The 23,310-nt window shown below is 40.4% G+C and overlaps 1 protein-coding gene across 1 annotated transcript in view; it reads left to right on the top strand.

The window, feature by feature from the left end:
- Positions 1-17,904, top strand: part of KL (klotho) — a 54,647-nt gene extending 36,743 nt beyond the window's left edge. Inside the window, exons 2-5 of the mRNA XM_026108805.2 lie at positions 1,655-2,165; positions 6,695-6,963; positions 9,574-10,690; positions 14,500-17,904. Of these exons, the coding sequence (XP_025964590.2) occupies positions 1,655-2,165; positions 6,695-6,963; positions 9,574-10,690; positions 14,500-14,837 (2,235 nt within the window). The 3' untranslated portion in view covers positions 14,838-17,904. The remainder of the gene's footprint in view (positions 1-1,654; positions 2,166-6,694; positions 6,964-9,573; positions 10,691-14,499) is intronic.
- Positions 17,905-23,310: the final 5,406 nt, after the last annotated feature.

Below are 23,310 nucleotides of genomic sequence, written 5' to 3'. Positions count from 1 at the left end.
AGAATGATAGAATTCATTATTTTTCTTGGGTAATTAACAGTGTCTTTGTCAAAAATGATTAATAATCTAATTGTTTAATGTTCCTAATAATGCTGGCAACTGGAAATCATCACAGTTGAAAGCCTGAAAGATAAGTGCGTGAAAGGGAAACTGTGAACAGCAGTTATCAATACATTAATGATAAAATTAATCAGCATACTAACTGCATAGAGTGGAGATATAGGGCTTTCTACATGCCTTGTATCCCAGGGAGGGCAAAAAAAAAATGACTATGACATTTTGATTAATAATCTACTGTATATCCAGTACTCCTGTGAGTTTGTATGGCCCGAATGGAGGTTCATGTTATCACAGCATTATATGAACTAACACTAACTTAGAAGTTTCAAAATGCAATTGTAAACTGAGAATAGTTAGCAGGTTTTGTTTATTCTAATGTTTTGTTCTTATGAACAGATCTTATATTTTTTATATTTTTATTGATGTCCTAGGAAAAAGCATTACAATTTCTACTGATGTATAGATGTACAGTTTCTGCTGAGGTATATAGGGATGTTGATTCATAGAGCAATCGAGATTCTGTAATAAGTTAGGTGCAAAGAATGAATATGTGTTTTAGATAATGAGAGGCTCTAGAGATATTGTGGTAGTTTAGATGAGCATATGCTCATAGTGTAATTCTATGGCCACGTAAACAGAAATAGTGTATTAATTCCCTCTGGTTTCATTGCCGGCAAGACTACTACTGGCATATTATGTCCAGTTCTGCTTCTGCAGTTTTAAAAGGATGATGACAAATTGAAAGAGAATCAGAGGAGAGCAACGAGAATGGTTAGAGGGCTTGGACCTATGCCTGAAGGTAAAGAAGGGCTCCAGGAACTTAATCTATTTAGCTTTCAAAGAGAACATCAAGAGAGTGTTTCAACCTACTCTGTAAGATCACAGAAAAGAGAAATTTAGTAAAAAAGGTCTCCTCACCGTAACAGATAAAGTTATATCAACAATCAAGTGATTGAAAGCTGATGCTAGAGATAAAGAACAAATTTTAATAAAATAAATTAAATTCAATTATCAGAGTAACTTTTCAAGAGCAATAAAAAATTATTTTTCACTAGACTTTTTTTTAGTCTAGATTGGTAGTTTTTCCTGTACTGTGTACTGTGGTTCAAATTAGAGCAAATTCAAGGTTTTTCTTTGTCCTATGTTATTTGAGAGGTCAGAGTGGATAGTAAGACTAGAACTTCTTCCTATATATATCTGTGAATATACAAATGAAGTGATATCCCTGTAATGAAAATGTAGTTTGAAACATGTTTTATTAAATGAATTTTAATTTTTGTATGTACTTGAAATATGTCCTGACTCAATAAGGTCTAACTAACAGTCAGATATGTGTTTGGTGCTTGGAGTATCTCTTAGAAAACTGGAGATGCTGTTTTCCCAAAACAACTGGAGATTTCTCTTCTTTCTTTAATATGGTATTAATGAAAAGTTAATTTAGCCATTATAAGCTGCTGATAAATGAATAAGGCTGGGCCCTTGAATGCAAGGTTTATGTGGTCACTATGTGACACAGGACATTGGTGCTTGAGACTAGTTATGTTACTTTAAACTGAATTTCAGGTGCATTAATTACAGTCTTTCTTTTCAACAGGCCCATGCTAAAGTCTGGCATCTCTACAATGATCATTTTCGTCCAACTCAAAGAGGAAAAGTGTCCATTGCCCTTAGCTCCCACTGGATAAAACCTCAAAATATGACTGAAAAAAATATAAAAGAATGTCAAAAATCCCTTGATTTTGTGCTTGGATGGTTTGCTAAGCCCATATTTATTGATGGTGACTATCCAGAGAGCATGAGGAGTAACCTCTCATCTCTGCTGCCTGAATTCAGTGAAGCTGAGAAGAAGTACATCAAGGGAACAGCTGACTTTTTTGCTCTTTCTTTTGGAGCAACCCTGAGTTTCCAGCTCTTGGACTCTCACATGAAATTCCAGCAGTTGGAATCAATAAGCCTGAGACAGCTTCTTTACTGGATAAGCAGTGAATATAACAACCCCAAAATATTCATTGTGGAAAACAGCTGGTTTGTTTCTGGTAGCACCAAGAGAGATGATGCCAAATATATTTATTATCTCAAAAAGTTCATTATGGAAACTTTAAAAGGTAGGACTGAGGTATTAATATCTGCTTGACAGAATCGTTGTGCAGAATAGCCTACTGAGGCTCATCGATGAACCAGTCTGAGAATTAATTCTGGTATTTAACATTCATCTAGGCACTTGTGAAATGAGAACATCACTTTCTTGGGTTTGTTCTTCTCACCTCTTGAAGACCTTTAATATCTGTAGATAGCATTTTGTGTGCTTATGGCTGCTGTCTTTGAACAGGAGCACTTGTAACTATTGTCTTTAGTGGGAGGAAGTGCAAAATCGATGTGAACTGTGTACTCTCTGTGGATATCGGGAAATTTATTGTGTTATTTATTAATAGTTGCTGTTATTTATTAATAGTTGCTTTTCATATCTTAGATAACTGAATGCATATATACAAAAGGTAAGAGTATATATGTTGAAAGGTAAATTCTACCTGACAGGAATTCCTCTGAATACAGCATAAGGTTGAAAGAATGCATTTTAAAAGGAAAAATTGGAAACTTTTTCATTCTGCATCTCAGTTCTGCCCTTGCAAAAATTTTACATTAGTACAGCTCTCAACATCAGTCACAGTGGTCTGAATTTACACCAATTTGAGGAGAACCAAGTGTTTGAGATTATATAGTCTGAATTAAGTTGTTGGCCAATTATCTTTTCAAATATACTACCTTCTATGACAGATATTTTCTATTTTCACATTTCCTTGTGACAAAACAAATTCTTTCAATCCTAGTAGTCATCAATAAATTGTTCGTGTGATTATTCCCCATTTCCACCTTTATTGCCTTTAATTTCTTAATTTACAATTTAGTAATTGAGTTCCATGTCTACAGTTTACTGTTCTTGTTTTAAGAACATTTTTATTATAGCTGTTTGTTCCAACTGGATAGCATTTGTGTTACATACAAATAGGGTAATAGCAAAAATGACTTCCATTTTCTTCTCAGCACTCATAAAAATATGAAGAACTCCCATATTTGTATCATCCGCTATTCCAGAAACCTAATCATTACAAATAAATTAAAAAGTAAATTAATATGTGAGTCAGTGTATCCAAAATGGGAGGAATGGAATACAAAGCAGTTACTAATTATTGTATGTACAGTATTACTGGTTAGCATGAAGTCAGATGAAAAGCTACAAAAGGTCATGCTCCTGTTACCTGTATTTCTGTCAGTTTGTAAATTGCTAGACATACATACATGGGTCTGTCTTCTGATCGAGCTGGCTGGAAACAATCTCAATTTGTAGATTTTCTTCCCTTTTAATGCACAACTCAGTAAATAACATTAACAACATCAGCAGTAGTCTAGTCATTATATTAATTTATGAATGCCAACACTTGGCTAAACTTTTTACAGAAAAAAAACCCCAAAGACCGAGGACTGGATCTACAGTAGGGACTTTGACATCACCATGATGAAAATTATTGCGCCCAACTTATCTGCCCATTAGAATCTGCAATATCCTGTAAGTATCAAGGTTCTCTGTGCGGCACCTAGGGAATCTTAGTTAAGAAAGAGATCCATAAAGGCATCATGTTGGCTGTGAACAGTGTAATTTAGACAGCAGAAAAGGCCAAAGAGAAAGTCCTCCCTCAGAGACTTAGGGCATGTCTATCCTGTGCACTAATTCAGCACTACAGTGCAGAGATTCCTGAACTAGTTCCCCCCAAATTCACTCCAGCAGTCATGGAGCAGTAAAATGGCACCAGAGCTATTGCCTTGAGAATCAAGGATAATTAATTTAGACCAAAGGCCACACAGATGTGGTTTTGCTGCTTCCAGGATCTGGCTAATATCTCCTCCTGATACATTGTGTATATACACCAGTTCAGAACAGTGGCAGAAGCCTCATCAACTGTGCATTCCTGAAGCACGCTTCTGGTTTAATTTTACCAAAAGCAACCCAGGTCATGCTTTCTGAGACCACTCTGTGGTGAAAACTGAGGTGGGGTAAGCCAGGGCGATCAGGAGATTTGCTTCAGGAGTGCACTCCTGATTTCAGTTAAAATGCTGATGTAGAGGCATGCAGTCTTGCACTACATGCTGTAGGCAAGCCCCATGCATCCGTTCCTTGGCTGTGGGAAAGGGCCTCTGTTCATTAGCGATTCACAGTCCCAAACTCTTTCACTGCTTCTATTATTGATCTATTTTTAAATGCCTTGGAGGGTTGGATAAAACTGTAATATAAAGTAGTTAAATATTAATTACAGCTGAAGATTGATTGAAGGTGTCTTTTCACTTGGGTGGGTGTCTAACCACTTATACTAGGTTTGTATTCACTTTCCTGCTCTGTCTCTGATGCTATGAATAAATTGATTACTCCTTGTAAAGTGAAACAGGAGGGCATGAGAGTTCCTCTGTACTGTAATTTTGGCTAGCTTAGTGGTTAGGTAATTATCCTGGAAGTTAGCAGGTCTGAATTCAGAGAGTCTTAAGCAGAAGAGGCACAGCTAGGCCTTTGACAGGTCGGGACTGAGCTATTCTCAGGTATGCCTGGAGGCAAAACATAGACTCTTGGGCAGCTTCCACATTGAAACAGGTGCTGTGGGCTTTGCGCAGCTCCAGGATCGGACAGCAGCTGAGGGGAGGGTTTTAAGAATCTGAATTTGGTAGTTACGGGTCTGTCATGGTTCCTAGGGTCTGTATTTACACTATGGAGCTAAAAAGAGCATGAGCTTAAGTAGTGGTGAGAGATAGTGTTGTTTAATTGTTAACATGATTCTGGCACCATTCTTGCCTGTGCAGTAGCACACTTCCAGGCATGTTGGGGGAGATCACTAAGGGCAGGAATTATTTCCGATAGGAAGCATGGACAAGGAGAGTTTAGGTTTCAGACATCCTGGCTTGTGGACTGACAGATACAAAAAAAAGAGGGGAGATAGACAAAGAAAAAAAAAGGCTGCCATTTTCCTTGTGTTTTTTCAGTAATGTGCAATTCTTATGGATTACCGTGTTTGAGTCTATGAAACATCCAAAGTTTTTCAAGTTGCTTCTTTCATAGGTGACACAAATTAATACATTTTTAAAGAAGATTTTGATAATTTTTATGAGGTGATCAGAAAATGTGGGCATGCACTATGGTGACTTACAGCAGGAATGAGATGCTGTTCAAAAAGAAATTCTCACTGTTGGCTAGTTAACAAAGTGGACCTGTACTGGCTTTTACTCCGCTGGTATGGCAGATCTCATCATGTGCATGTGCAGAGGTTAGAAAGATGCCAATATTTGCTGTACACAAAAGAATGATGCCTGTACAAGGAGAAATATTCCATTTCCTTAGACATTTTCTCATGATCTGTGAAAGAGACTGGGCCAGATCCATTGCTTATGTAACCACAGTTAATTTAATTGATTCAAACAGGGTTACAATCAAAAATCCATTTGGTCCTTCATAACTGATTGTAATGAGGTACATTAATACAAAAAGGAAATGAAGATCTTGATATTGTTGCCTGAAATACGCTTTCAGTGTTACTAGGCTGGAAAATATTGCATTCAGTCAGTACCCGGTTTGCATTTACAGAAGATGGTGAGTAATAAAGACGAACTATTCTGGCTACTGAGCCAAGCTCGAGTTCAAAAGAACGTTTAAGAATGTGCTTAAATGCATTGCTGAATTAGGGTGGGTCTAATTATGTAATTAAAATAAGCACACTCCTTTGCGCTGTATTGAATCTGAGCCTTGCCCAGAAACATTTTGCTGAATCGCAGTGTTTAATACAGCTAAAAGTGAATATCATTTGCAAATCTCAAAATAAAAACGTAGTGCTGCTAATACTAATAGATGCCAATAGACCCTGATTTTACCTGACAAAGGGTGTGGAAATTCATAAAAGCCAAAGAGTGGATCTAGAATACATACAAATTTTTAGAAACCCTTAAATATTTAAGCCAGAAAATGCTATGCCATAAAAGATGTAAAGAGACAAAATTTTCACATAAAGAAAGTCTTCCTGCATTATCACTTCTACTGAAAATCCGTGGTAATAAAAATCCATCAAAACACAAGAGTTTTATTGGGGTTTTACCGATGTATTTGTAGTGGAGGGGAAGGAGAAAAAAAAGTCTAACTTGGTGTACATGGTAGTCCTACGTTAGTGACACTTGAGCTATCTCTGAGCGAGCCAAAATGTCTGCTTAGCCGCGTGCAGTGTGATGCAGAGCTGCGAGCTCAGGTGCTGCTAACTGTCTGACTGTAGCACGCTCTGCTCTGAGGCTAAGGAACAGCAGGCCTAATTGGCAGCGCTTCCCAAACCCCTGCCGCACTGCTTTTCTTTCTAAAACTGGCTTGTTTAAAACCCAGCCAGATACCTCTGCTGCCTTGCACAACGCGCCCATGCCCCAGGAGTCTGCCTCAGAGCTCCCTGAGTGCAACCACAGTATCTTCCCTGCATGGGCTTTGAAACAGGTCCGAGGTACTTATCTAACCTATCGCACTGTTCTTGCCCACGAACACTGCAGTCGTTGCTGATATGGAGTAATCTGCGTAGAGAAAATGAGCACTGTGATGAGTTCATTTCTGTTCTTTCCTCAGCCATCCGGTACGATGGAGTTAATGTGTTTGGATACACAGTGTGGTCCCTCCTGGATGGCTTTGAATGGCACAGAGGATACAGCATTCGACGTGGATTGTTTTATGTTGATTTTCAAAGCCATGACAAGAAGCTGATGCCAAAATCTTCCGTCTTGTTCTATCAAAAGTTGATAGAGAAAAATGGCTTCCCACCTTTGCCTGAAAACCAGCCCATAGAAGGGGTCTTTCCCTGTGGCTTTGCTTGGGGAATTGTTGACAACTACATCCAGGTAAGTCTGGTGGTAAAGCTGACAGCTCTCCAACCAAATCATTGCACAAGATCATACTGATGATTTTGCTGGACTGGGGCCTTGCTGGTATGTGATATATTACCCAAGTGCTGCGAGGAGATGGGTACAAGGCTTTTGGATCAAAGATTTTGTCTTTCAGTCTTCACTAGACATTTGTGTGTGACCAATGAGAACCAGTCAGATTGAGAGATGATAAATAACATTCTAGAAAAACATATAGAAATTAAAAGGGAATGGGTCTGGTGTTCATCTTCCTTGAATATTTATTATGTGATCAGTCACCGAAAGTCAGTCCTTTTCAAATGGAAGTTGATTAGATCTGAAGCAGTATTTCTAAAGGTCCTAGTATATGACATAAGAAATATTACTGCTTGTTTATATCCATAATTTTAATGGCAATATATTTGACTGCTGTGATAGTATATGATTTAGGAAACTTCCTGATACTGAAAGCTCTTAATGTTTCCAGTGGGCGTGTTTCTACATTGTACGTACGTTTGTTCTGGCACCCTTGTCAGAGCAGTTTTGTGTTTAAAAAAAAAAGGGGGGGGGAATCTTAGAGTTAGATGACATTTCTGTATTCCTTCTTTGCCATTTTGTGTAGCATCATATGAGATTGTGAGGCTCCAGCACCCCAGGATAGCACTTAGCATGGATCCAGTTCACAACTCTCAGTCTTTTTATTTCAATTAAATCTGATACTTCAGGATGACCTTTCAAATTTTAAGGCTTCACAGCATGTGTAAAAATTGTAGCTTGGTTATGGTCTCTTTAACAATTTGGCTCTGTAATTCTGAGATGCTGTTTTGGCTTACGGGGCTTCTCTAACCACAGTAAAGATGTGCAGTAAAATTCAGCTTTGAAGCTGGGTCCAAGAACAGAATTTTTAATTTAGATTTTCCACAAAGGCAGAATATTTCTTAAGGCTAGAGCATAGAGGACTTGTTTGTTTTTTCTTACTCCAAAAATAAGATCTGACTTTGTTCTCCTGAAAAATAGTGCAACCTGGTATGTTGATTTCCAAGAAAATTCAACAGTCGTTGTCCTCCAACCTCCCAGATAAATTAGAGATTGGAAAGGAAATTGCTGCCTTTGGGATCAATAACCGCTGTAAAGTTACTGAGTCAGTCAGCTCAAGACAGTTAAAAAATCCCTCCCACCCCCAAAACCTTCGAAGCTGAATATTTTCATTTCAAAAGACCATAAGGCTTAGGTAGTGTGATTTGTAGATGCATCACAGTGGAAAAACTCTTTTGACAGCATTCCCACAGTATTAGTGGAAATGCATGCTTTAGTAATCTGCAAGGGACAATTCTCCAGAAAAGCAATTTCTCTCAGACATGCTGTTTTTTATTACTTTCTTATATAAGCACAGTACTGACCTCTCCAGAGAAAATAGCAACTGATTTTCAGCAGCTTCTCTATACAGACCTGCAGAGCCTCAGCTACAAGTTGAACACTGGTTGTAGGCTGACACCTGCTTTTCAAACAGAGGGCAGGACAAGGAAATCTGAACTCATGGGGACCTTCCGCAAAAAAACCCAAAACGGACAAGTAGACACATGTAGGACCAGCACCTTGTAGTTTGGATCTTTCTGTAAGAGTTATATGAATGTGTAAGGGTATGAATGAGAAGGAAATTTTATGGTATGCATTATTTTAACTAACTCACTTTTCTATTTTTCCTTAAATTTTTGATATCCATTAAAAAACAAAAGTATAACTCTAAGGGACCCTGAGAAGCTCATCTGTTATTCTATCTTGTGGGTCATACAGGTGCTTCCTACATCTGAAGCCCCAAAGGTTTAAGATGTAGGCTTTAGCCCTGACGAGAAATGTGTTTATTGTTGAAGTGACTTATAGTGGTGTTACTCAGAAGTTGGAGAAAAAAATTTGATGCAGAGATCAACAGCCTGCTGAAATAATTTGGAAAAGAGTTCAGTATGAGTTAAATAAAAAAATTTTTAGCAAGAAGCAAGAATTTTATTCATCATCTGAGTTCGTGCTAAAAATCAAGTACAGAGCATTACTCATCTTTCATCGTAGTTAGGAGGAAGAAAACTGAACACAGAAATGATGTTGCATTTATTATTTCTGTTACTGCATTCAGGGAGTGGTCTTGAAAAAGAAGCCACTGGGTAATTTACAACAGGCAATCTTTCTGTAGGCCTTTCAGTGTAACCTCTTAAACTTGAAAGAACAACATTTTAAAAATTACTGTAGTCTTTGCTGAAGATTGCTTCTCTGGAGATTGCAGGTTTAGTGCCTTGTCCCTGAGCAATCCCTCATTTCCCATACAGAATGGAGCAATCTGGAGAAAATATAAACAGTGGCTGTTAGCATAGGCTTGTATGGAAAGTAGGATGAAAATTATATATCTATTTGGTACTTTTCTGATATCACATGTTAACAGAAGACTAATTCATTCTTATGAGTCAGATATGTTATCGAATCAGAGATGTGACAGAGATGCTAAATGCAGTGTTCTCACTTGTGATGTGCTTTCAGTAAATTGTGCCTGATGGTTATAATGTTCCTACATATCTAGAACTAACAACTCGTATCTGGTATGTTTCTTGCGCCTTCTAGGTAGACACGACACCCTCCCAGTTTCTTGACCCTAATGTTTATGTGTGGGATGTTCACCAGACGAAGCAGCTTATTAAAGTGAATGGGGTTTTTACCTCCAAACGCAAGCGGCACTGCGTTGACTTTGCTACTATCAGGCTCCAGATCTCTCTTCTGCAGGAAATGCAAGTCACACACTTCCATTTTTCACTAAAATGGTCTTTAATTCTTCCTTTAGGTAACCTTTCTCTAATCAACCACACGCTTGTACATTATTATCAGTGTTTCGTTAGTGAACTTCTCAGAGTTAACATAACTCCTGTTGTTGCGTTATGGCAACCCATGGCTGAGAATCAAGAGCTTCCAGTTTCACTCGCCAAATATGGAGCTTGGGAAAACCCAGAAACTGTTCAGGCCTTTGTTGAATATGCCAAACTCTGTTTTACAAATCTTGGGGACCATGTGAAATTTTGGATCACAATGAATGAACCCTCTGTGAAGAACTTGACATATACTGCAGGGCACAATCTGTTGAAAGCCCACGCAAAAGCATGGCATCTTTATGACAAAGAATTCAGAAGATCTCAGAAAGGGAAAATTTCTATAGCTCTGCAAGCCGACTGGGTAGAACCAGCTTGTCCCTTTTCCAAAAAGGACCAAGAAGTTGCTGACAGAATTTTAGAATTTGACATTGGCTGGCTTGCAGAGCCCATCTTTGGGAGTGGTGACTACCCACACATGATGAGAGGATGGCTTCACCAAAGAAACAGTGTTGATTTGTATAATTTCCACTTGCCTTATTTCTCAGAAGAAGAAAAGAAGTTAATCCAAGGCTCATTTGATTTTTTTGCGTTAAGTCACTACACTACTACCCTTGTGGGCTGGGAGAAAGAAGATGCACTAAAATATGATCACTATCTTGAAGTTCAAATGATCAATGACATCACATGGCTGCACTCTCCTGGACGAGCTGCAGTGGTGCCCTGGGGATTACGTAAATTGCTCAAGTGGGTTAAATCGAAGTATGGCAATGTCCCAATATATATTATGGCTAATGGAATTGATGACGATCAGAATATGGTGCATGATAAGCTCAGAGTATATTACATACAGAATTATATCAATGAAGCTTTAAAAGGTAAGGAACTGTAGATGGTTTATATGCCACAAATCCAGTATTAGTATACACTATGTGATAAGAGTATGCTTTACTTAAAGAAAAAAGAAATTTACCCATAATACTCTGTAAATTAAATGTTGTTATAGCATAACGTGTATTTTTTCATTTGGCTGACAATCAATTGATGTTATTAAGCATCAGGAAGACAGATTTTGCACATACTCTGCATCAGAAGAACTTTTATGTTGATTCAAGAGATTTAAATAGATGTTGTGTGAGTAACTCCACATGTATTTAGTCAGATTTTCTTCTTACTGCACTTCTACTGTTGTTTAGCTGTGTTGTTTCCCACTCTACTGATATGCCCCAGGGCTGGATATGAGTTCTGTTCCTCAGCTGTCTCTGTATCTTATCCAATGGTGATCTTGGCTGTTCATAATAATTCAGCTATCATCTACCTCATTATGCCATTTCCTGGACTCTTTCCTGCTATTCAGAGCTCAAACCATTCTTTCTTTCTGTCTTAAAGATTCATAAATTATAAGGCAAAAAGGGGGCATTTTGAGTCATCCTGACATATAAACACAGATTTTTTTAGAAAAGCACCAGTCCTGAATGAGAAACTTTTACTGATGAATAATCTCTCTGTAAGCTGTTGCAGTGGCAGAGTAGCTACTGTTTATATGTATACGTGTGTATAGATATATATAAATCTTACTTCTAGCATTAATTTTTTTAGTTTCAGCTTTAAGCCATTATGTTTTGTTATGTGTTTCCATTTATTGCCTACATAGATATTCACAAACAGAAAACAAGCCACTTCTCAGTCTACTCTTTGATAAATAATGCAGGCAAAGCCCTTTCTGCCCCTTACTGTAAAGATGATTTTGAACCTTTTGATTACTGAACTCTTTTCTAGTTTGCCATCATTCTTCATGAAAGATGTAAATCCCAGGAACTGGGATATAGGAACAGGCTGTTCCTATAACAGTCATACTTATGCTCGAGGCAGATAAAAATCTCTTAGAGGCAGATAAAAATCTCTTAGCCTTTTACTCCTGCTTGGTACGTAGAAGCAGCCTGTTAGCCCTTGTGGCCATGGCAGAAGATCGGTCACACACTCTGTGATTATCTACTGTGATTCAAAGCTCTCATGCAGATCCCTGCCATCAGTGCAGAACTCCTCTAAATTGATGCATGGCCTTCTTGTCACTTGACATCCTTACATTTGGTCATACCAAATACAAGTTGTTTGCTTGTACCAAGCATGCTACACTAGCTGCACTGTGTCCCTGATCTTTGTGTTATTTGCAGACTTTGTGAGAAAAAGTTCTACTTTTGTTTCAGGTCAGTGAAACATTTAAAATCATGAAATATCTTAGTGCTAAGAAACAGTCTCTGCATGACCACAGTAGAAAAACACTTACTATGACACTTCCTCATCTGCAATTACTTTTCTAGACCTATCAGTTTTAATTGAGTCCAGTTGAAAGCTGTTTATTATGGGCCTGCCTTGACCTCATAAGATAACATTCTATTTTCCTGATCCAAATGCCTTATAATACCTAGTAAACTGCCTTATGAAGTTCTAAGTATATTACATCAAACATCATTACTTCTATCAATTTATTGATCTCGTAAAAAAGGTGTCAAGTTAGCTTGACAAGATTTATTTTCCATAAAGCTAAACTGATTGGCATTAAACATAAATGTCTACTGTAATTCTTATTTATCAAGCCTTATATTCCCCTGTTTTACTAGGGAGTGAAGTATCGCTGGCAGTTCCATAATTTCCTAGGTCATCCTGTCCGCTCTTTTAAATATCGGCTTTAACTTCCTTCTCTGGAATTTCTGCCACTTTCAGGAATTACTGAAAATCAGTATTAAGGGTCCAGGAGTTCTTCCTCCAGCATTTTGAAGCTCTAGGTGCATGCTTTCTGGATCTGTACAGTTAAAAACATGTCTTGGATATATTTAGGCCTGTGGTTTCAGTGTGGTCTTTTTGTAGTGCTTTCTCTCCTCCCCACCACTTTAGGCTGCATCAGTTCTGTTTGGAAACAGCACTTCTGTTTCCAAAGTGTGCATTAATCTGAGCTTTTCTCCCAATTCCAAATAGCCAAAAAACCTATATGTCCCCCTGTTTTTTAAAGAACTTTTCTTTTGCATAGATCTGGTATTAGTATCACCAATCACTTACTTCTCCCCTTTTCTATCCATCCTGGAAATAGTTACTGTATTTTTCAATTAAAAAAAACCAAACAAACAGATTTTACTCTTTCCACCTTCTTTGTCATGAGTAAATATATTCCTGCTAACCAGCCGTAATACTTGCCTCGAAGGTCACTCTTCTGCATTTAACATCACACCCTCCTCCACAGGGTTTACTCAGGCAGTAATACCAGCTTTTTCACTTTCTTTCTTTTCTTCTCTCACTCTGGTGCTTTTGTCTGTCCTGTCCTTACACATGGAACAAGCTCTTAATCTTGGCATCATGATGGATGGAGATTTCTCCAAAACTAGTGTTTTTCCTGCAAGACCTGTACACTAGCCCACATGAGTTAGCTTCTGTCCTTACCTCAGTGTCACACTGGAGAGGAATGTGAGGAGGTGTTGGTACACGTGTGGTCTTGCCTTAAATTTCATACTCTGCCTTTTTCCTCCAGCTGGTTTCTGGGACTGTACATGTATTTGGGGGTATGATGTTGCTCACCTGCATTGTTCCAGGGGAGCCAATAGGTTTATGCAGATAAATGATTCCAGAATACAGTACAGGACCCTTTGGAATGAGGCTGTATTTTTAAGTGTTTTGTGCAGTGTTTAAGTACATCTTTGCCAACGGAAAACAAAGAACAGCAGTAACCATTTATGTAACACCATTACATCCACATGCATTTTTGCAAACACAGCTAATTATCCCTGGTAGCAGCTCTGTAAAAGGGCAGGTAAATATTATCTCATTTCACACATAAAAAGGAAGTTAGAGGTGCTAAGTGCCTTGCACATGTCTGCAGAAAGAATTATTTTCACAGGGAGTATGAAAATTCAGCAATTGTTGTCTTTCAGTCATGTGTATATATGCTAGAAGATGTTGCTTTAATTTGTACAAAATAGTGATTTTGAGAGATAAAATATTACAGTTTGCCTTTGTTACTGTAGACTGACTGGTTTTGTCAAGCAAGACTGTTGGCTCCAGGTTTATGCTGCTGCTGCTAGACTTCTTCCTATAGCCAGGCTAGCAGGATGGATTATGAACATGTTCTCAGTAAAAAGTAACACAGATCATCTTGGATCAGAAACTCAGGCCAATAACCAGAGAAGCCTGTGATCTGCATGACCTTTCCACTTGCACTGATGGTATTCCAGTATATGACCTCAGCATTGGCACATGTCTTTTCCTGATGTCAGTGCACATTTGCTAATCAGAAGTGAAGCCTGTTGTCCTTGTTCCTCAGCCTTCCCACTCGGGAGATTCTCTGCAAGGAATAAAGAGCAATCAGAGAAACATAAAGAAAGCACACAGTGTGCAGAAGCCCAAAACTTATGCTCTTTTATATATTAGAAGAGAGAGCCATCGCAGGATAGGCTCCATGCCTATCATTAAAGTCATACATTCATTGCTTTGTATACAAAAGGAATAAATTATATATATATGTATTATATATGACAAACACTGCGTAGATGTATGTATATACTACCTTATCTTTGGGAAGAGAAGCGTAGATCTGCGTTTGACATCTCCTTTGCCCTCACTCTATGTACTGGCATATTACACTGCTCTTCAATGTCAAAATGGCTTTTATTCCTTTCTTCTTTGTTTTGTTTTTCAGCTTACACCTTGGATAATGTTAACCTACAAGGATATTTTGTCTATTCTTTTAATGACAAGACTGCTCCTAAATATGGTCTCTACAGTTATGTTGCAAATCGATATGAACCAAAGCCTTCTATGAAACGTTACAGAGAAATAATTGACAATAATGGTTTTCCTAGACCTGAAACTCCTGAGGTACTGTGCCCTGAAGAGATTGTCTCATGTCCTGAATGTCACTTCTTCCGAACGAGAAAATCATTATTAGCCTTTATAGCTTTCATATTTGTTGCTTTTATTGTTACTGTATTCCTCATCAGTTACTATTCCAGGAGGGTAGAAAGACGGTATAAATAGAGCTGTCCCTCTCTATGTATCACTACCCTTTTACTTGCATCCCCTTGGATAATCTGAAATAAAGAACACAACGTTGTGATTGCTTCAGCACTAGGAAGTCATTTATGCTGCTTGGTACTGCAGGACATGGACACTGAAAAGAAGATTGTTAGCATATGGCCTACAGAAGTTGTTTTCTGCGGTTTAGTACATTTGGTTTGTGACAAGTCCGTAATTCCTGTGGTTGGAGTTATCTCACAACTTTCCTTGGGATCTTCTGTTTAGCAGATGCTTTTCCCTCATTGGTTTTCCCTCACTGACTTTGATAGATGCATTTTTTGAAGACCTGGAATGACAGAAAAGCCTGGATGTCAAATTCCCAGAGAAAAGATTGGGAAGAAACAAAATGATTTATTTTTCCAAATTAGGGGTGAGTCCCGATGTTAGGTGATCAGAGTCAACACCAGATGACTAGGGAATGGGACTGCATGGAGATTAAGCAGAAGTACGTGGCATGCCGAATGAGGAAGGGACAGCTCCGCCGCTCGAGCAGGTCTGGGGTGAAGAGTGAGGGACTCCGGTCTCTGTGCTGCTGGCGACTCTGAGTAAACCCATTAACTATGAATTAGGTTGCTGATTCCCCGCCACCTTCATATTGTTGCTGCTGCACCATGGATTTTTTACATGCGATCCGTTCTTCCGAGTGCAACACAGCGCTGCCTGCTCCGTCTGACCAAGGGTGTCGCCGGCAACCTCAGCGTGGGCAGCTCTGCCCTCCTTGGGGCAGGAGATGCCGAGGGATGGCAGAAAGCATGCCGGCTATGGGGAAGAGACAGGAAGGATGGAAGTTTCTTTGTTTGATCTGTTCAGTAAAAAAGCAGAGAGCAGAGCCTGTCATGTCTTTGCTGTCTCAGATGTCAGGGAACTGTGGACCTGAGTGCACGAACAGAGCTGAGCGGGGACGCCCTGTCCTCCATGTGCTCCTTGCAGCAGCAAATACCCACAGCTGGAACTGAGCTGCTGCCTAGCTGCTTGTGTGCTGGCGACTTGCACATAGTTCAGGAAGAGAGTCTTTGCACGTAAGTAACATTGAGTGTGGAGACTTTAAATCCCAACATAATAATCCAGCGCTCTACGCTGCTTTGCCAAGGTATGAGATCTTGGAACTGTTGCTTCTGAAACATGCTGTTCATTTTCTGTGACCCGTTTCCAAGTTCTGCTCGAGGGTCTACTCTAAGAAACTGGATCTGGCCCTGGCAGCACTTGATTCACAAAGTATTACTGAACATTTGTAGGCCTCTCGTTTTACTGCAGCAAAATAAATTAGCAAAATATTAGCAACATTGTTGCTAATAGAAATAGAAATGAGACTAGAATAAAACCCTGCGTTATTTTCCCTGTCTTGTGAATCACTGCATTAGGAGTGTCCACTGTATAAAGCAGTGTGGTCATTTTTCTCCACTCTCTGTTTGTAGGCCTGCATTGCCTTCAGCTGTAATTGTGTTTTTATTGCCATGTGAATAACGTCAGTCACTGGAAAGAATTTTTTAAAGCAAATATGCTCTATGTCAATTAAGAATTATTTATCTACCAAAGCAGATGTATTAAATGTGATGTTTATCTACCAGATGACTAGGAGATGACTAAATGATCTCCTAAGGTTCTTTCCGACCTGAATGATTCTACAGTTCAGTGATTCGATGCTGTAAATTAAAATTTACATATGAAATGTGATTTTCATTTATAATTTAGATTATATTTATTGTTAAGTAAACTATAAAAATAGAAAAGAATTAGTATCTTATCATAATGATTAATATATTTATGCTTTAGTTCCAGATTTAAAATGCCTCTCTTTGCACTAATGTATATTTTGCTATCAAGATTAAGGTGAAAAATTCAGGGTAAGTGATTAAGTATTAAAAAGTATATAAAAATTATATATAACCTGATAGGATTTGCTGAAGAAGAGCAAATTTTAAACTGCTGTTTATTTATGTATTACTGCCTGGTGCAGTGTGGATTACAAAGAAATAGCTCTCCCTAAATACATGAAATGCCAAATGGCTTTCTCCACGTCGCAGCAGTGAATCACCTTGCAGTGCATTTATTTCATTGTGTCGGATGCCATCACAATACATAACAAAAAATGACATTTATTTAATGTAAACTTTGGCCAGGTCATATATAACTGTTTCCATTACTTTATTTTGCCATTGGTAGAATAATAGGTCTGGGCTTGATCCTTTTGAAGAGCTGAGCGTACGTGTCTCTCCTTGGTTTTGCCGGGTTCAGTGGGCCTGGGCTGAACCTCCTGCATGGCAAGTCCAGGACAATATGGGGGCCATCCTGACGGTCACCGAAAGTGTGCCTGGGTCATGCTGACACTTTATTAACAATTAATCATCCAGCAAGTTACTGTCTTGTGCTGTTTAACAGGCCAGTCACAGAACAGCGTGTGAATCCAGCAGTCCTAGCAAGGAAGAGCTACTGCAGGCTCTTCCGACACACAGGCTGGGTGATATGTAACCACCGACAGGCAGATGGCACCAGCTGGATATCTAATTTGTAGATAAATTGGGATTTGTTACTATAAAGCTGTATTATCACATACAGTAATGGTGTTGTGGCCCATAGAAATAACACAGCTGCTGGTGTTCTTCCCTTCAGAGGAGTTTTTAAATGTCACTGCAGAACAGTAACCGCCTGGATTTGGGTACAATAATTTGCCAAAGCAATCTGCTTACAACATTGTACGTGCAAAGCAACATATAACTTGCAGTGAATGAATTCTACAATGATGGGCCAGGCAAAATACAGGCCGCTCTGATGGAGGTAATGGTGTGGTTTTGCCTCAGGAATCTACTTGATTGTATGTAATCAGGGTCCAGCATGACTTTCTTGTCGATTTTCTTAGGAAAAAAACATCCCACTACTAACAAGAAAAATGCCCTTGAATAGGCAGAGATTGGGTACCTGTCCAAAGCGCACTGTGGTGTGCTCGTGCAAACTGATTCGCTAATCACCTCCTGTAACGAGGACGCGTGCCACGGGGCATTTCTTCCCTGCGATACCTATCTGTGAGTGATGATCTGGCACTTCCCTGTGACCATCTGTGCATCTCGAGTAGCAATGCCGACAGCAGCAAAGATTTTAAGCAGAGAGAGCTCCATGCTCAAAGTCCAAAAATAGCTCAAGAGAGCATGCTTTTCTGTTTTCTGAAGAGTCATAGGAGTATGCATGTGTAACGGGGGGTGTCAACATGCCGTATGATAAGTAGACTCATTTCTTGGTTCTGATTGTGCTTCTAGAGTATCGTTGTTGCCAGTTTGCTCAGTGCTCCAAATTTAACCTGTTGTAAAATACAAAATTATATTTTTATTCAAAATATTTTTGTGACATGAGTGCAGAGCTTCTGTTTTATTTCTTGAAAAAGATTGAACTGTGAATGTCAGGAGAATGTCTTGGCTAAACGAATGGAAGAATTGTATATTGTTTTCATACAAGCTGAGAAATGAAATAAAGATACTGTACATAACAAATTGCAACATGATCTTCATTTTTAATCTCTCGAGTTTTCTGTTTGCAACAAGAAGTATACGGTACCTTAGGAGTAAGGAGTTTCTGTTGCCTTTTGTTTTTGCAGTGCCACATAAATAACTGTAACTTTAGTTGGGGATTGGTGGAGACTAGGTTTGTGTCTAAATGGGGGTTTTTCCATCAGAACTGTGTCACTGGGGCTTTAGAAGGTTTTGGGGGGTTCTTTGTTTTTTGATGGTTGGCTGAGAGAATATTGCTAGTAAAAAAAACCAATGGGAGTAACCATACCAATATAAAAGTGTTTTGGTGCAATAGCTTATTCCATAAGTATTACTGCAATAAATTTTACAGCTCTACTATTACAGTAGAGTTACACAGCCTAGTAGGATTTTGTCAGCATAGTTGTGGCACTAAGTGGCCAGTTTGTGGCTTATTTATTAAACATCCTAAGGAAAGTAAATGTCGAGGTTAAAGAAAGTGGGAGCAGAAAGGGAAAAAAACCAAATGAGTCGGACAGGGGCCATACAAGTGTCACAATCTTTAAGCACACAACTCATGATTTACTTTTTCTTGTGTTGTATTGTTTTGCTTTTGAGTCACTTAGAGAACTCATTGCGTTCCTCCTGCTTGCATCATCTCTTAGGTGAGAACACCCTTATTAAGGAGGAGGAAGTCAGTTTTAGGTGCTGTATTTCAGCTTCAGCTAAGAAAGTTCAGTCTTGTTCCTTCTTCAGTCATACAAAGCTGAGAAGAGGAGGCAAGGAAAAGAGGGAAAAGCTGCTCCTGCCTTTGATGTGCCACCCTTAGCTTGCCAAACCACTCTTAGGCAACCATTGCAAAGTTAGGCTGGTGCCGGTTGGTTAAGCCTCCCCCTTACCCTCTCCTCCCCCCCCCCCCTTTTAAAAGATTAAAAAGAAGTGATAAGGTGAGATGAAACTGGCAGAGTCAAATATATCAGAGACTTTTATTTTGTTTCCTGGGTTGAACAAGAACATCACTCTTTGTGTCAGGCAGTTCTAAGAAAATTAAATTCATTAAGAAATGAGAAAGTTGAAATAATAGCAGTCTGCAGCCAAGACACTTGTGGGTGGTGACATTTTGCTGGCCATTATTTTGTGATGGTTTGTGTGTTTGTGAAGGAGAGGCAAAAGGGCCAGAGCAGCAGAGAGAAGCCAAGGAAAAAGTTAATGAAGCAGGGCAGAAAAGCCAAAGGCACAAGAAGACGTGTGAGTTCCTCACCCAGAGAGCACGGAGAGGACAATCCCCTGGCATGCGAAGGCCCCCTTAATGGGCCATGGGACTTTGAATAGTCTTTGTCAAAAAAGTAACAACTAAAAAAAAAAAGATATAATCTGAAAAATGCCTACATTCATCATATTTGTCCCTTAATAGATAAATGCTGCATGATGAATTTTACTGCAGGTGAAAAGGCTTTTTCTTGTCTCCAGAATTACTCAGGACACAACGTGACAAAGCATCATTATCCAGTTCCGGCTCTCCTGATCTCTGCAAAATGTGTTTCTGGCCCAAGTCCCAGGAGGCCCTCAGGTGTCTGAGGTGGACAGGGAAACTGGGCACCGACAGGCCGAAGTGATTGGTGTCACCTTTGCATGGAGCAAAACAGCAGTAGTGATGGTGAGGATGTTTCCTACATACTGCAAGTTCGTATCAGATCCTATTGGTTTCTGCTTAAGCTCTTTTCTATTAGTAGAAATAGTTTCTTCCCCACTAAAAGAAGAGAGTGAACAACACAAAAAGCTCTAGATTTTTTTGAGGAGGGAGGATGAATTTTAACACTTCCCTCCTGACCCGGGAGGTATAATACTGCCTGTTGCTGTGTTTTTTATGGAAGTGATACTTGCAGGGAAAAGGGGGGACTGGGCATAGCTTTCTCAGCCCTCCTGGTTGGCTGTTGGGAGCCTGAGATCCTTCTGGTGGCCAAGGGCAATTCATGGGGCTGAGGGATGCTGGGGGGCAAGATCGTGTCTGGAAAAAAGTGGTGAGGAAGCCACAGGCGCATCCAGAGCCGGATGTGCAGCTCGGCCCTGAGGAAAAGCAGAGATGAAAACATGTCTCGGCGGGATGCTGGCTGCATGGAGGGCTTGGCACTGAGCACAGAAAGAGCTGGCTGTTGTCTGATTTCCTCTGTGTTTGAGGTGCTGCAAAGGACTTTCTGCAGAGCTGTAAGCTCACAGGGCTGCAGAAACAGGACACCTGACCCAAGAAATCTTTTTTTCCTCCTGCTGGAAGTAAACACAAATTGGCCAAGTGCTTAGTTCCAGCAGTGTAACAGTATAAACTACCTGTGCTGGAAAGTTTTACATGACGACAATGTTTTGGCAATGGGGAACGCAATGGGGAAGGCCCCTGGCAATGGGGAAGGCAAACAGGTTCTGGAGGGCAGCTCGTGCCCTGCTGGGAACGGGAACAGGGAAGGGAGCAGCTGGGCAGCGAGCAGGCTCCCGACAGGCTGCAGCCCTCCGTGCTGTCCCAGCAAGCGCAGGAGGCTGCTGCTTTTGCAGCTTGCCGCAGGTGTAATCCAGGGGTTTTAGCACTGGATGGAGAACGCAGCAGTACCAATTCCAACTCTGTCACCGGCTCGTGTTCCCTCTTTGGGCAAGTATTTACATTTCGGCCATGAAATGGGGATTGAAATGCTAAGGTATGACACAGGCAAGCCAGGATGTATAGTTTATTCAGAAGGTAAAATGCTGTTTACAGGCCTTACAGATTTTTTTTACTGATAGTTAATGCTTTGCAGTAACCCTTCTCCATTAGGATCAAATGTTTCTTGTTTCCAAAAGCTGAGAAACTAAATGCCCATAAAGTGAGCTGCCAGTGTTGCAATTGCCTTTCTCAGTACTAGCTGAGCCTTTAAGTCCACTCCTAATGGATGTTTGTGAATTTTTTACACATTTGTAACTCATTTATCAGTCACATTGCTGCAGGATATGTGACCGGATATTGCCTTTCCTTGCATCTCATACCGGGAGGTTGCAGGGTCCTGCACTGTGCAGCACATGGTTGCTCCTACTTGATATTCACGTGCACATTCCTCCAGCTGGTGATGTGTTATTGTTGTGCTGGAGGAAAAAAAATGCAACCAAGCTCTTATTATTTTCTCCTTGTATCTGTTTGGTCATATTAATGCAGGATAATCATTATATAAATGCACAGGAGACAGTCAAGGACATATTCATTTTTAAAGTCCTCCAGTGCTCTTGTACTTCAGTCATTCATCTTCTGTCTTTAATTACAGCAAGTGATCTCAGAGGCACTTAAAAGATTGAATTACTCAATTATTTGAAAAAACCAAAAGCAATAACTTTATCTCTTTTCTGATAAATGCAAGCGATGGCTGAAAAAGGTTGCCCACGGCAAAAAATACTGGAGGCCAAGAAAGCCATACTGGAACATTTTGACTTAGCCCAGTGTTACCCATTTAATTTTTCATTATTTTCAATAATTGTTTTTATTTGTATCAATAATAACAACAAACTTTTCCATCCTGTTCTGGTGATTTTAGCGGTGAGATGAGTGTCACTGTTCAGCTATTTACAAATGTCTGGGCGCCTCTTCAAGGGCTGAGAGAACCGTACAAGACAACTGAAGGACAACCCCACCTGGCTCTGCTACTGTTTCTTTGTCCTCTGATGCCCGTAACGTTAGAGACATTGAGACATCGGTGGGTGGGTGGGTGAGACAGTGGGTTGGTGGGTGGGTTGGTTGGTTGGTGGGAGGGTTGATCAGTCTGCCTGCTGCCGTGACGTGTCACACCAAAGCCTCTACCAGCAGCACTCCATGTCTTGCAAAGGAGAAAAAGAAAAAAACAGTCCTGCTGGGACTAAGCAGAAATACCAGACTCCCTGAGAAGCAGATATGACTTACCAAACAAAGTATTCAGTAAGGAGACAGTGTGAGAGGTTGTCCTTCTTCCTTAGGGCAAGTGGTGAGACTGGGTCAATGCCGCAGGTCCCGCTAATAATCATTGGTGCAATTTAACCGCAGGCTTGTCCTAAGCCCTGTTCAACTTGGTGGCCATCCTGCACCTCGACCTAAGGGTGAGGAGGAGCAGGGAGGGAGGAAGAGAGGAGGGAGTGATCGCTGGCGTGGAAAACCCAGCCATGGCCAGCAAGGTCTGACTTCTGGCTGTGCGACGCATGGGTCGTGTTGCGAGTGCCACAAGACCAGGCCCAGCAAGAGCCTCGCTGCGAGCTGTAGATATCACCCCGTGTGCGGGCACAGCCGTCCAGTCTGCAATGGCACGGCCGCAGCCACAGCGCTTGCCTTTCCGCACAGCTGAGCTGCTCAGCAGGGAACGCCAAATACAGCTGTTGAAGAAGAGGGAGGTTTTTCCGAATCAGGCGTTTTCCTCTTCAGCAAAGCTGAAAAGGTGTGATGAGCACAACGCTATTGGGCCAGAAAAGGGTGCAGGCTGCAATGATCCTTTTGTTCCCTTGACCTGGAGAAAAGGGATGCGACTCTTTGGGGAAACTGAAAGCCAGACTACAGGGCTAAAAGCTGGTACTCTCTCTTTATAGGCCTAAATCTGAAGAACTGTCCCCTCAGAGCAGGCAAACACTTGGCAAAAGATTGCAGCTGCCTCGAACCCGGAGAGGTCTGCATTTACAGTGGTGGTGGGCTCCTTGCGGGTCTTGTTTGGCGACATGCTGACAGTGTTATACATGGAAGGGTACATGGCTGTTTATAGTCAAACTCCTCGCTTTCAGCTAGGCCCCATGCCAAACCTCTCTAAATCAAGTGACTCTGGGAAAAAAAGGAGACACTGTTTTTTTGTTTTGTTTTGTTTTGTTTTCCAAGCCGGACCAGCTGTGGTGGTGCAGCAGAAGGCAAGGCGCCCTGGAGCCCGGGACGTGCAGCAGGGGCCAGGCAGGCTGGGCAGCACCCGACCGCCTGCTCAGGTCAGGCGCTGGGTGTTGGGATGTGTGTAAGC

The sequence above is a fragment of the Dromaius novaehollandiae genome, chromosome 1, assembly GCF_036370855.1.
Source record: "Dromaius novaehollandiae isolate bDroNov1 chromosome 1, bDroNov1.hap1, whole genome shotgun sequence".
NCBI classification, from domain to species: Eukaryota; Metazoa; Chordata; class Aves; order Casuariiformes; family Dromaiidae; genus Dromaius; species Dromaius novaehollandiae.
The sequence above is the reverse complement of the archived record's forward strand: the minus strand, read 5'-3'. Positions and strand labels throughout refer to the sequence as shown.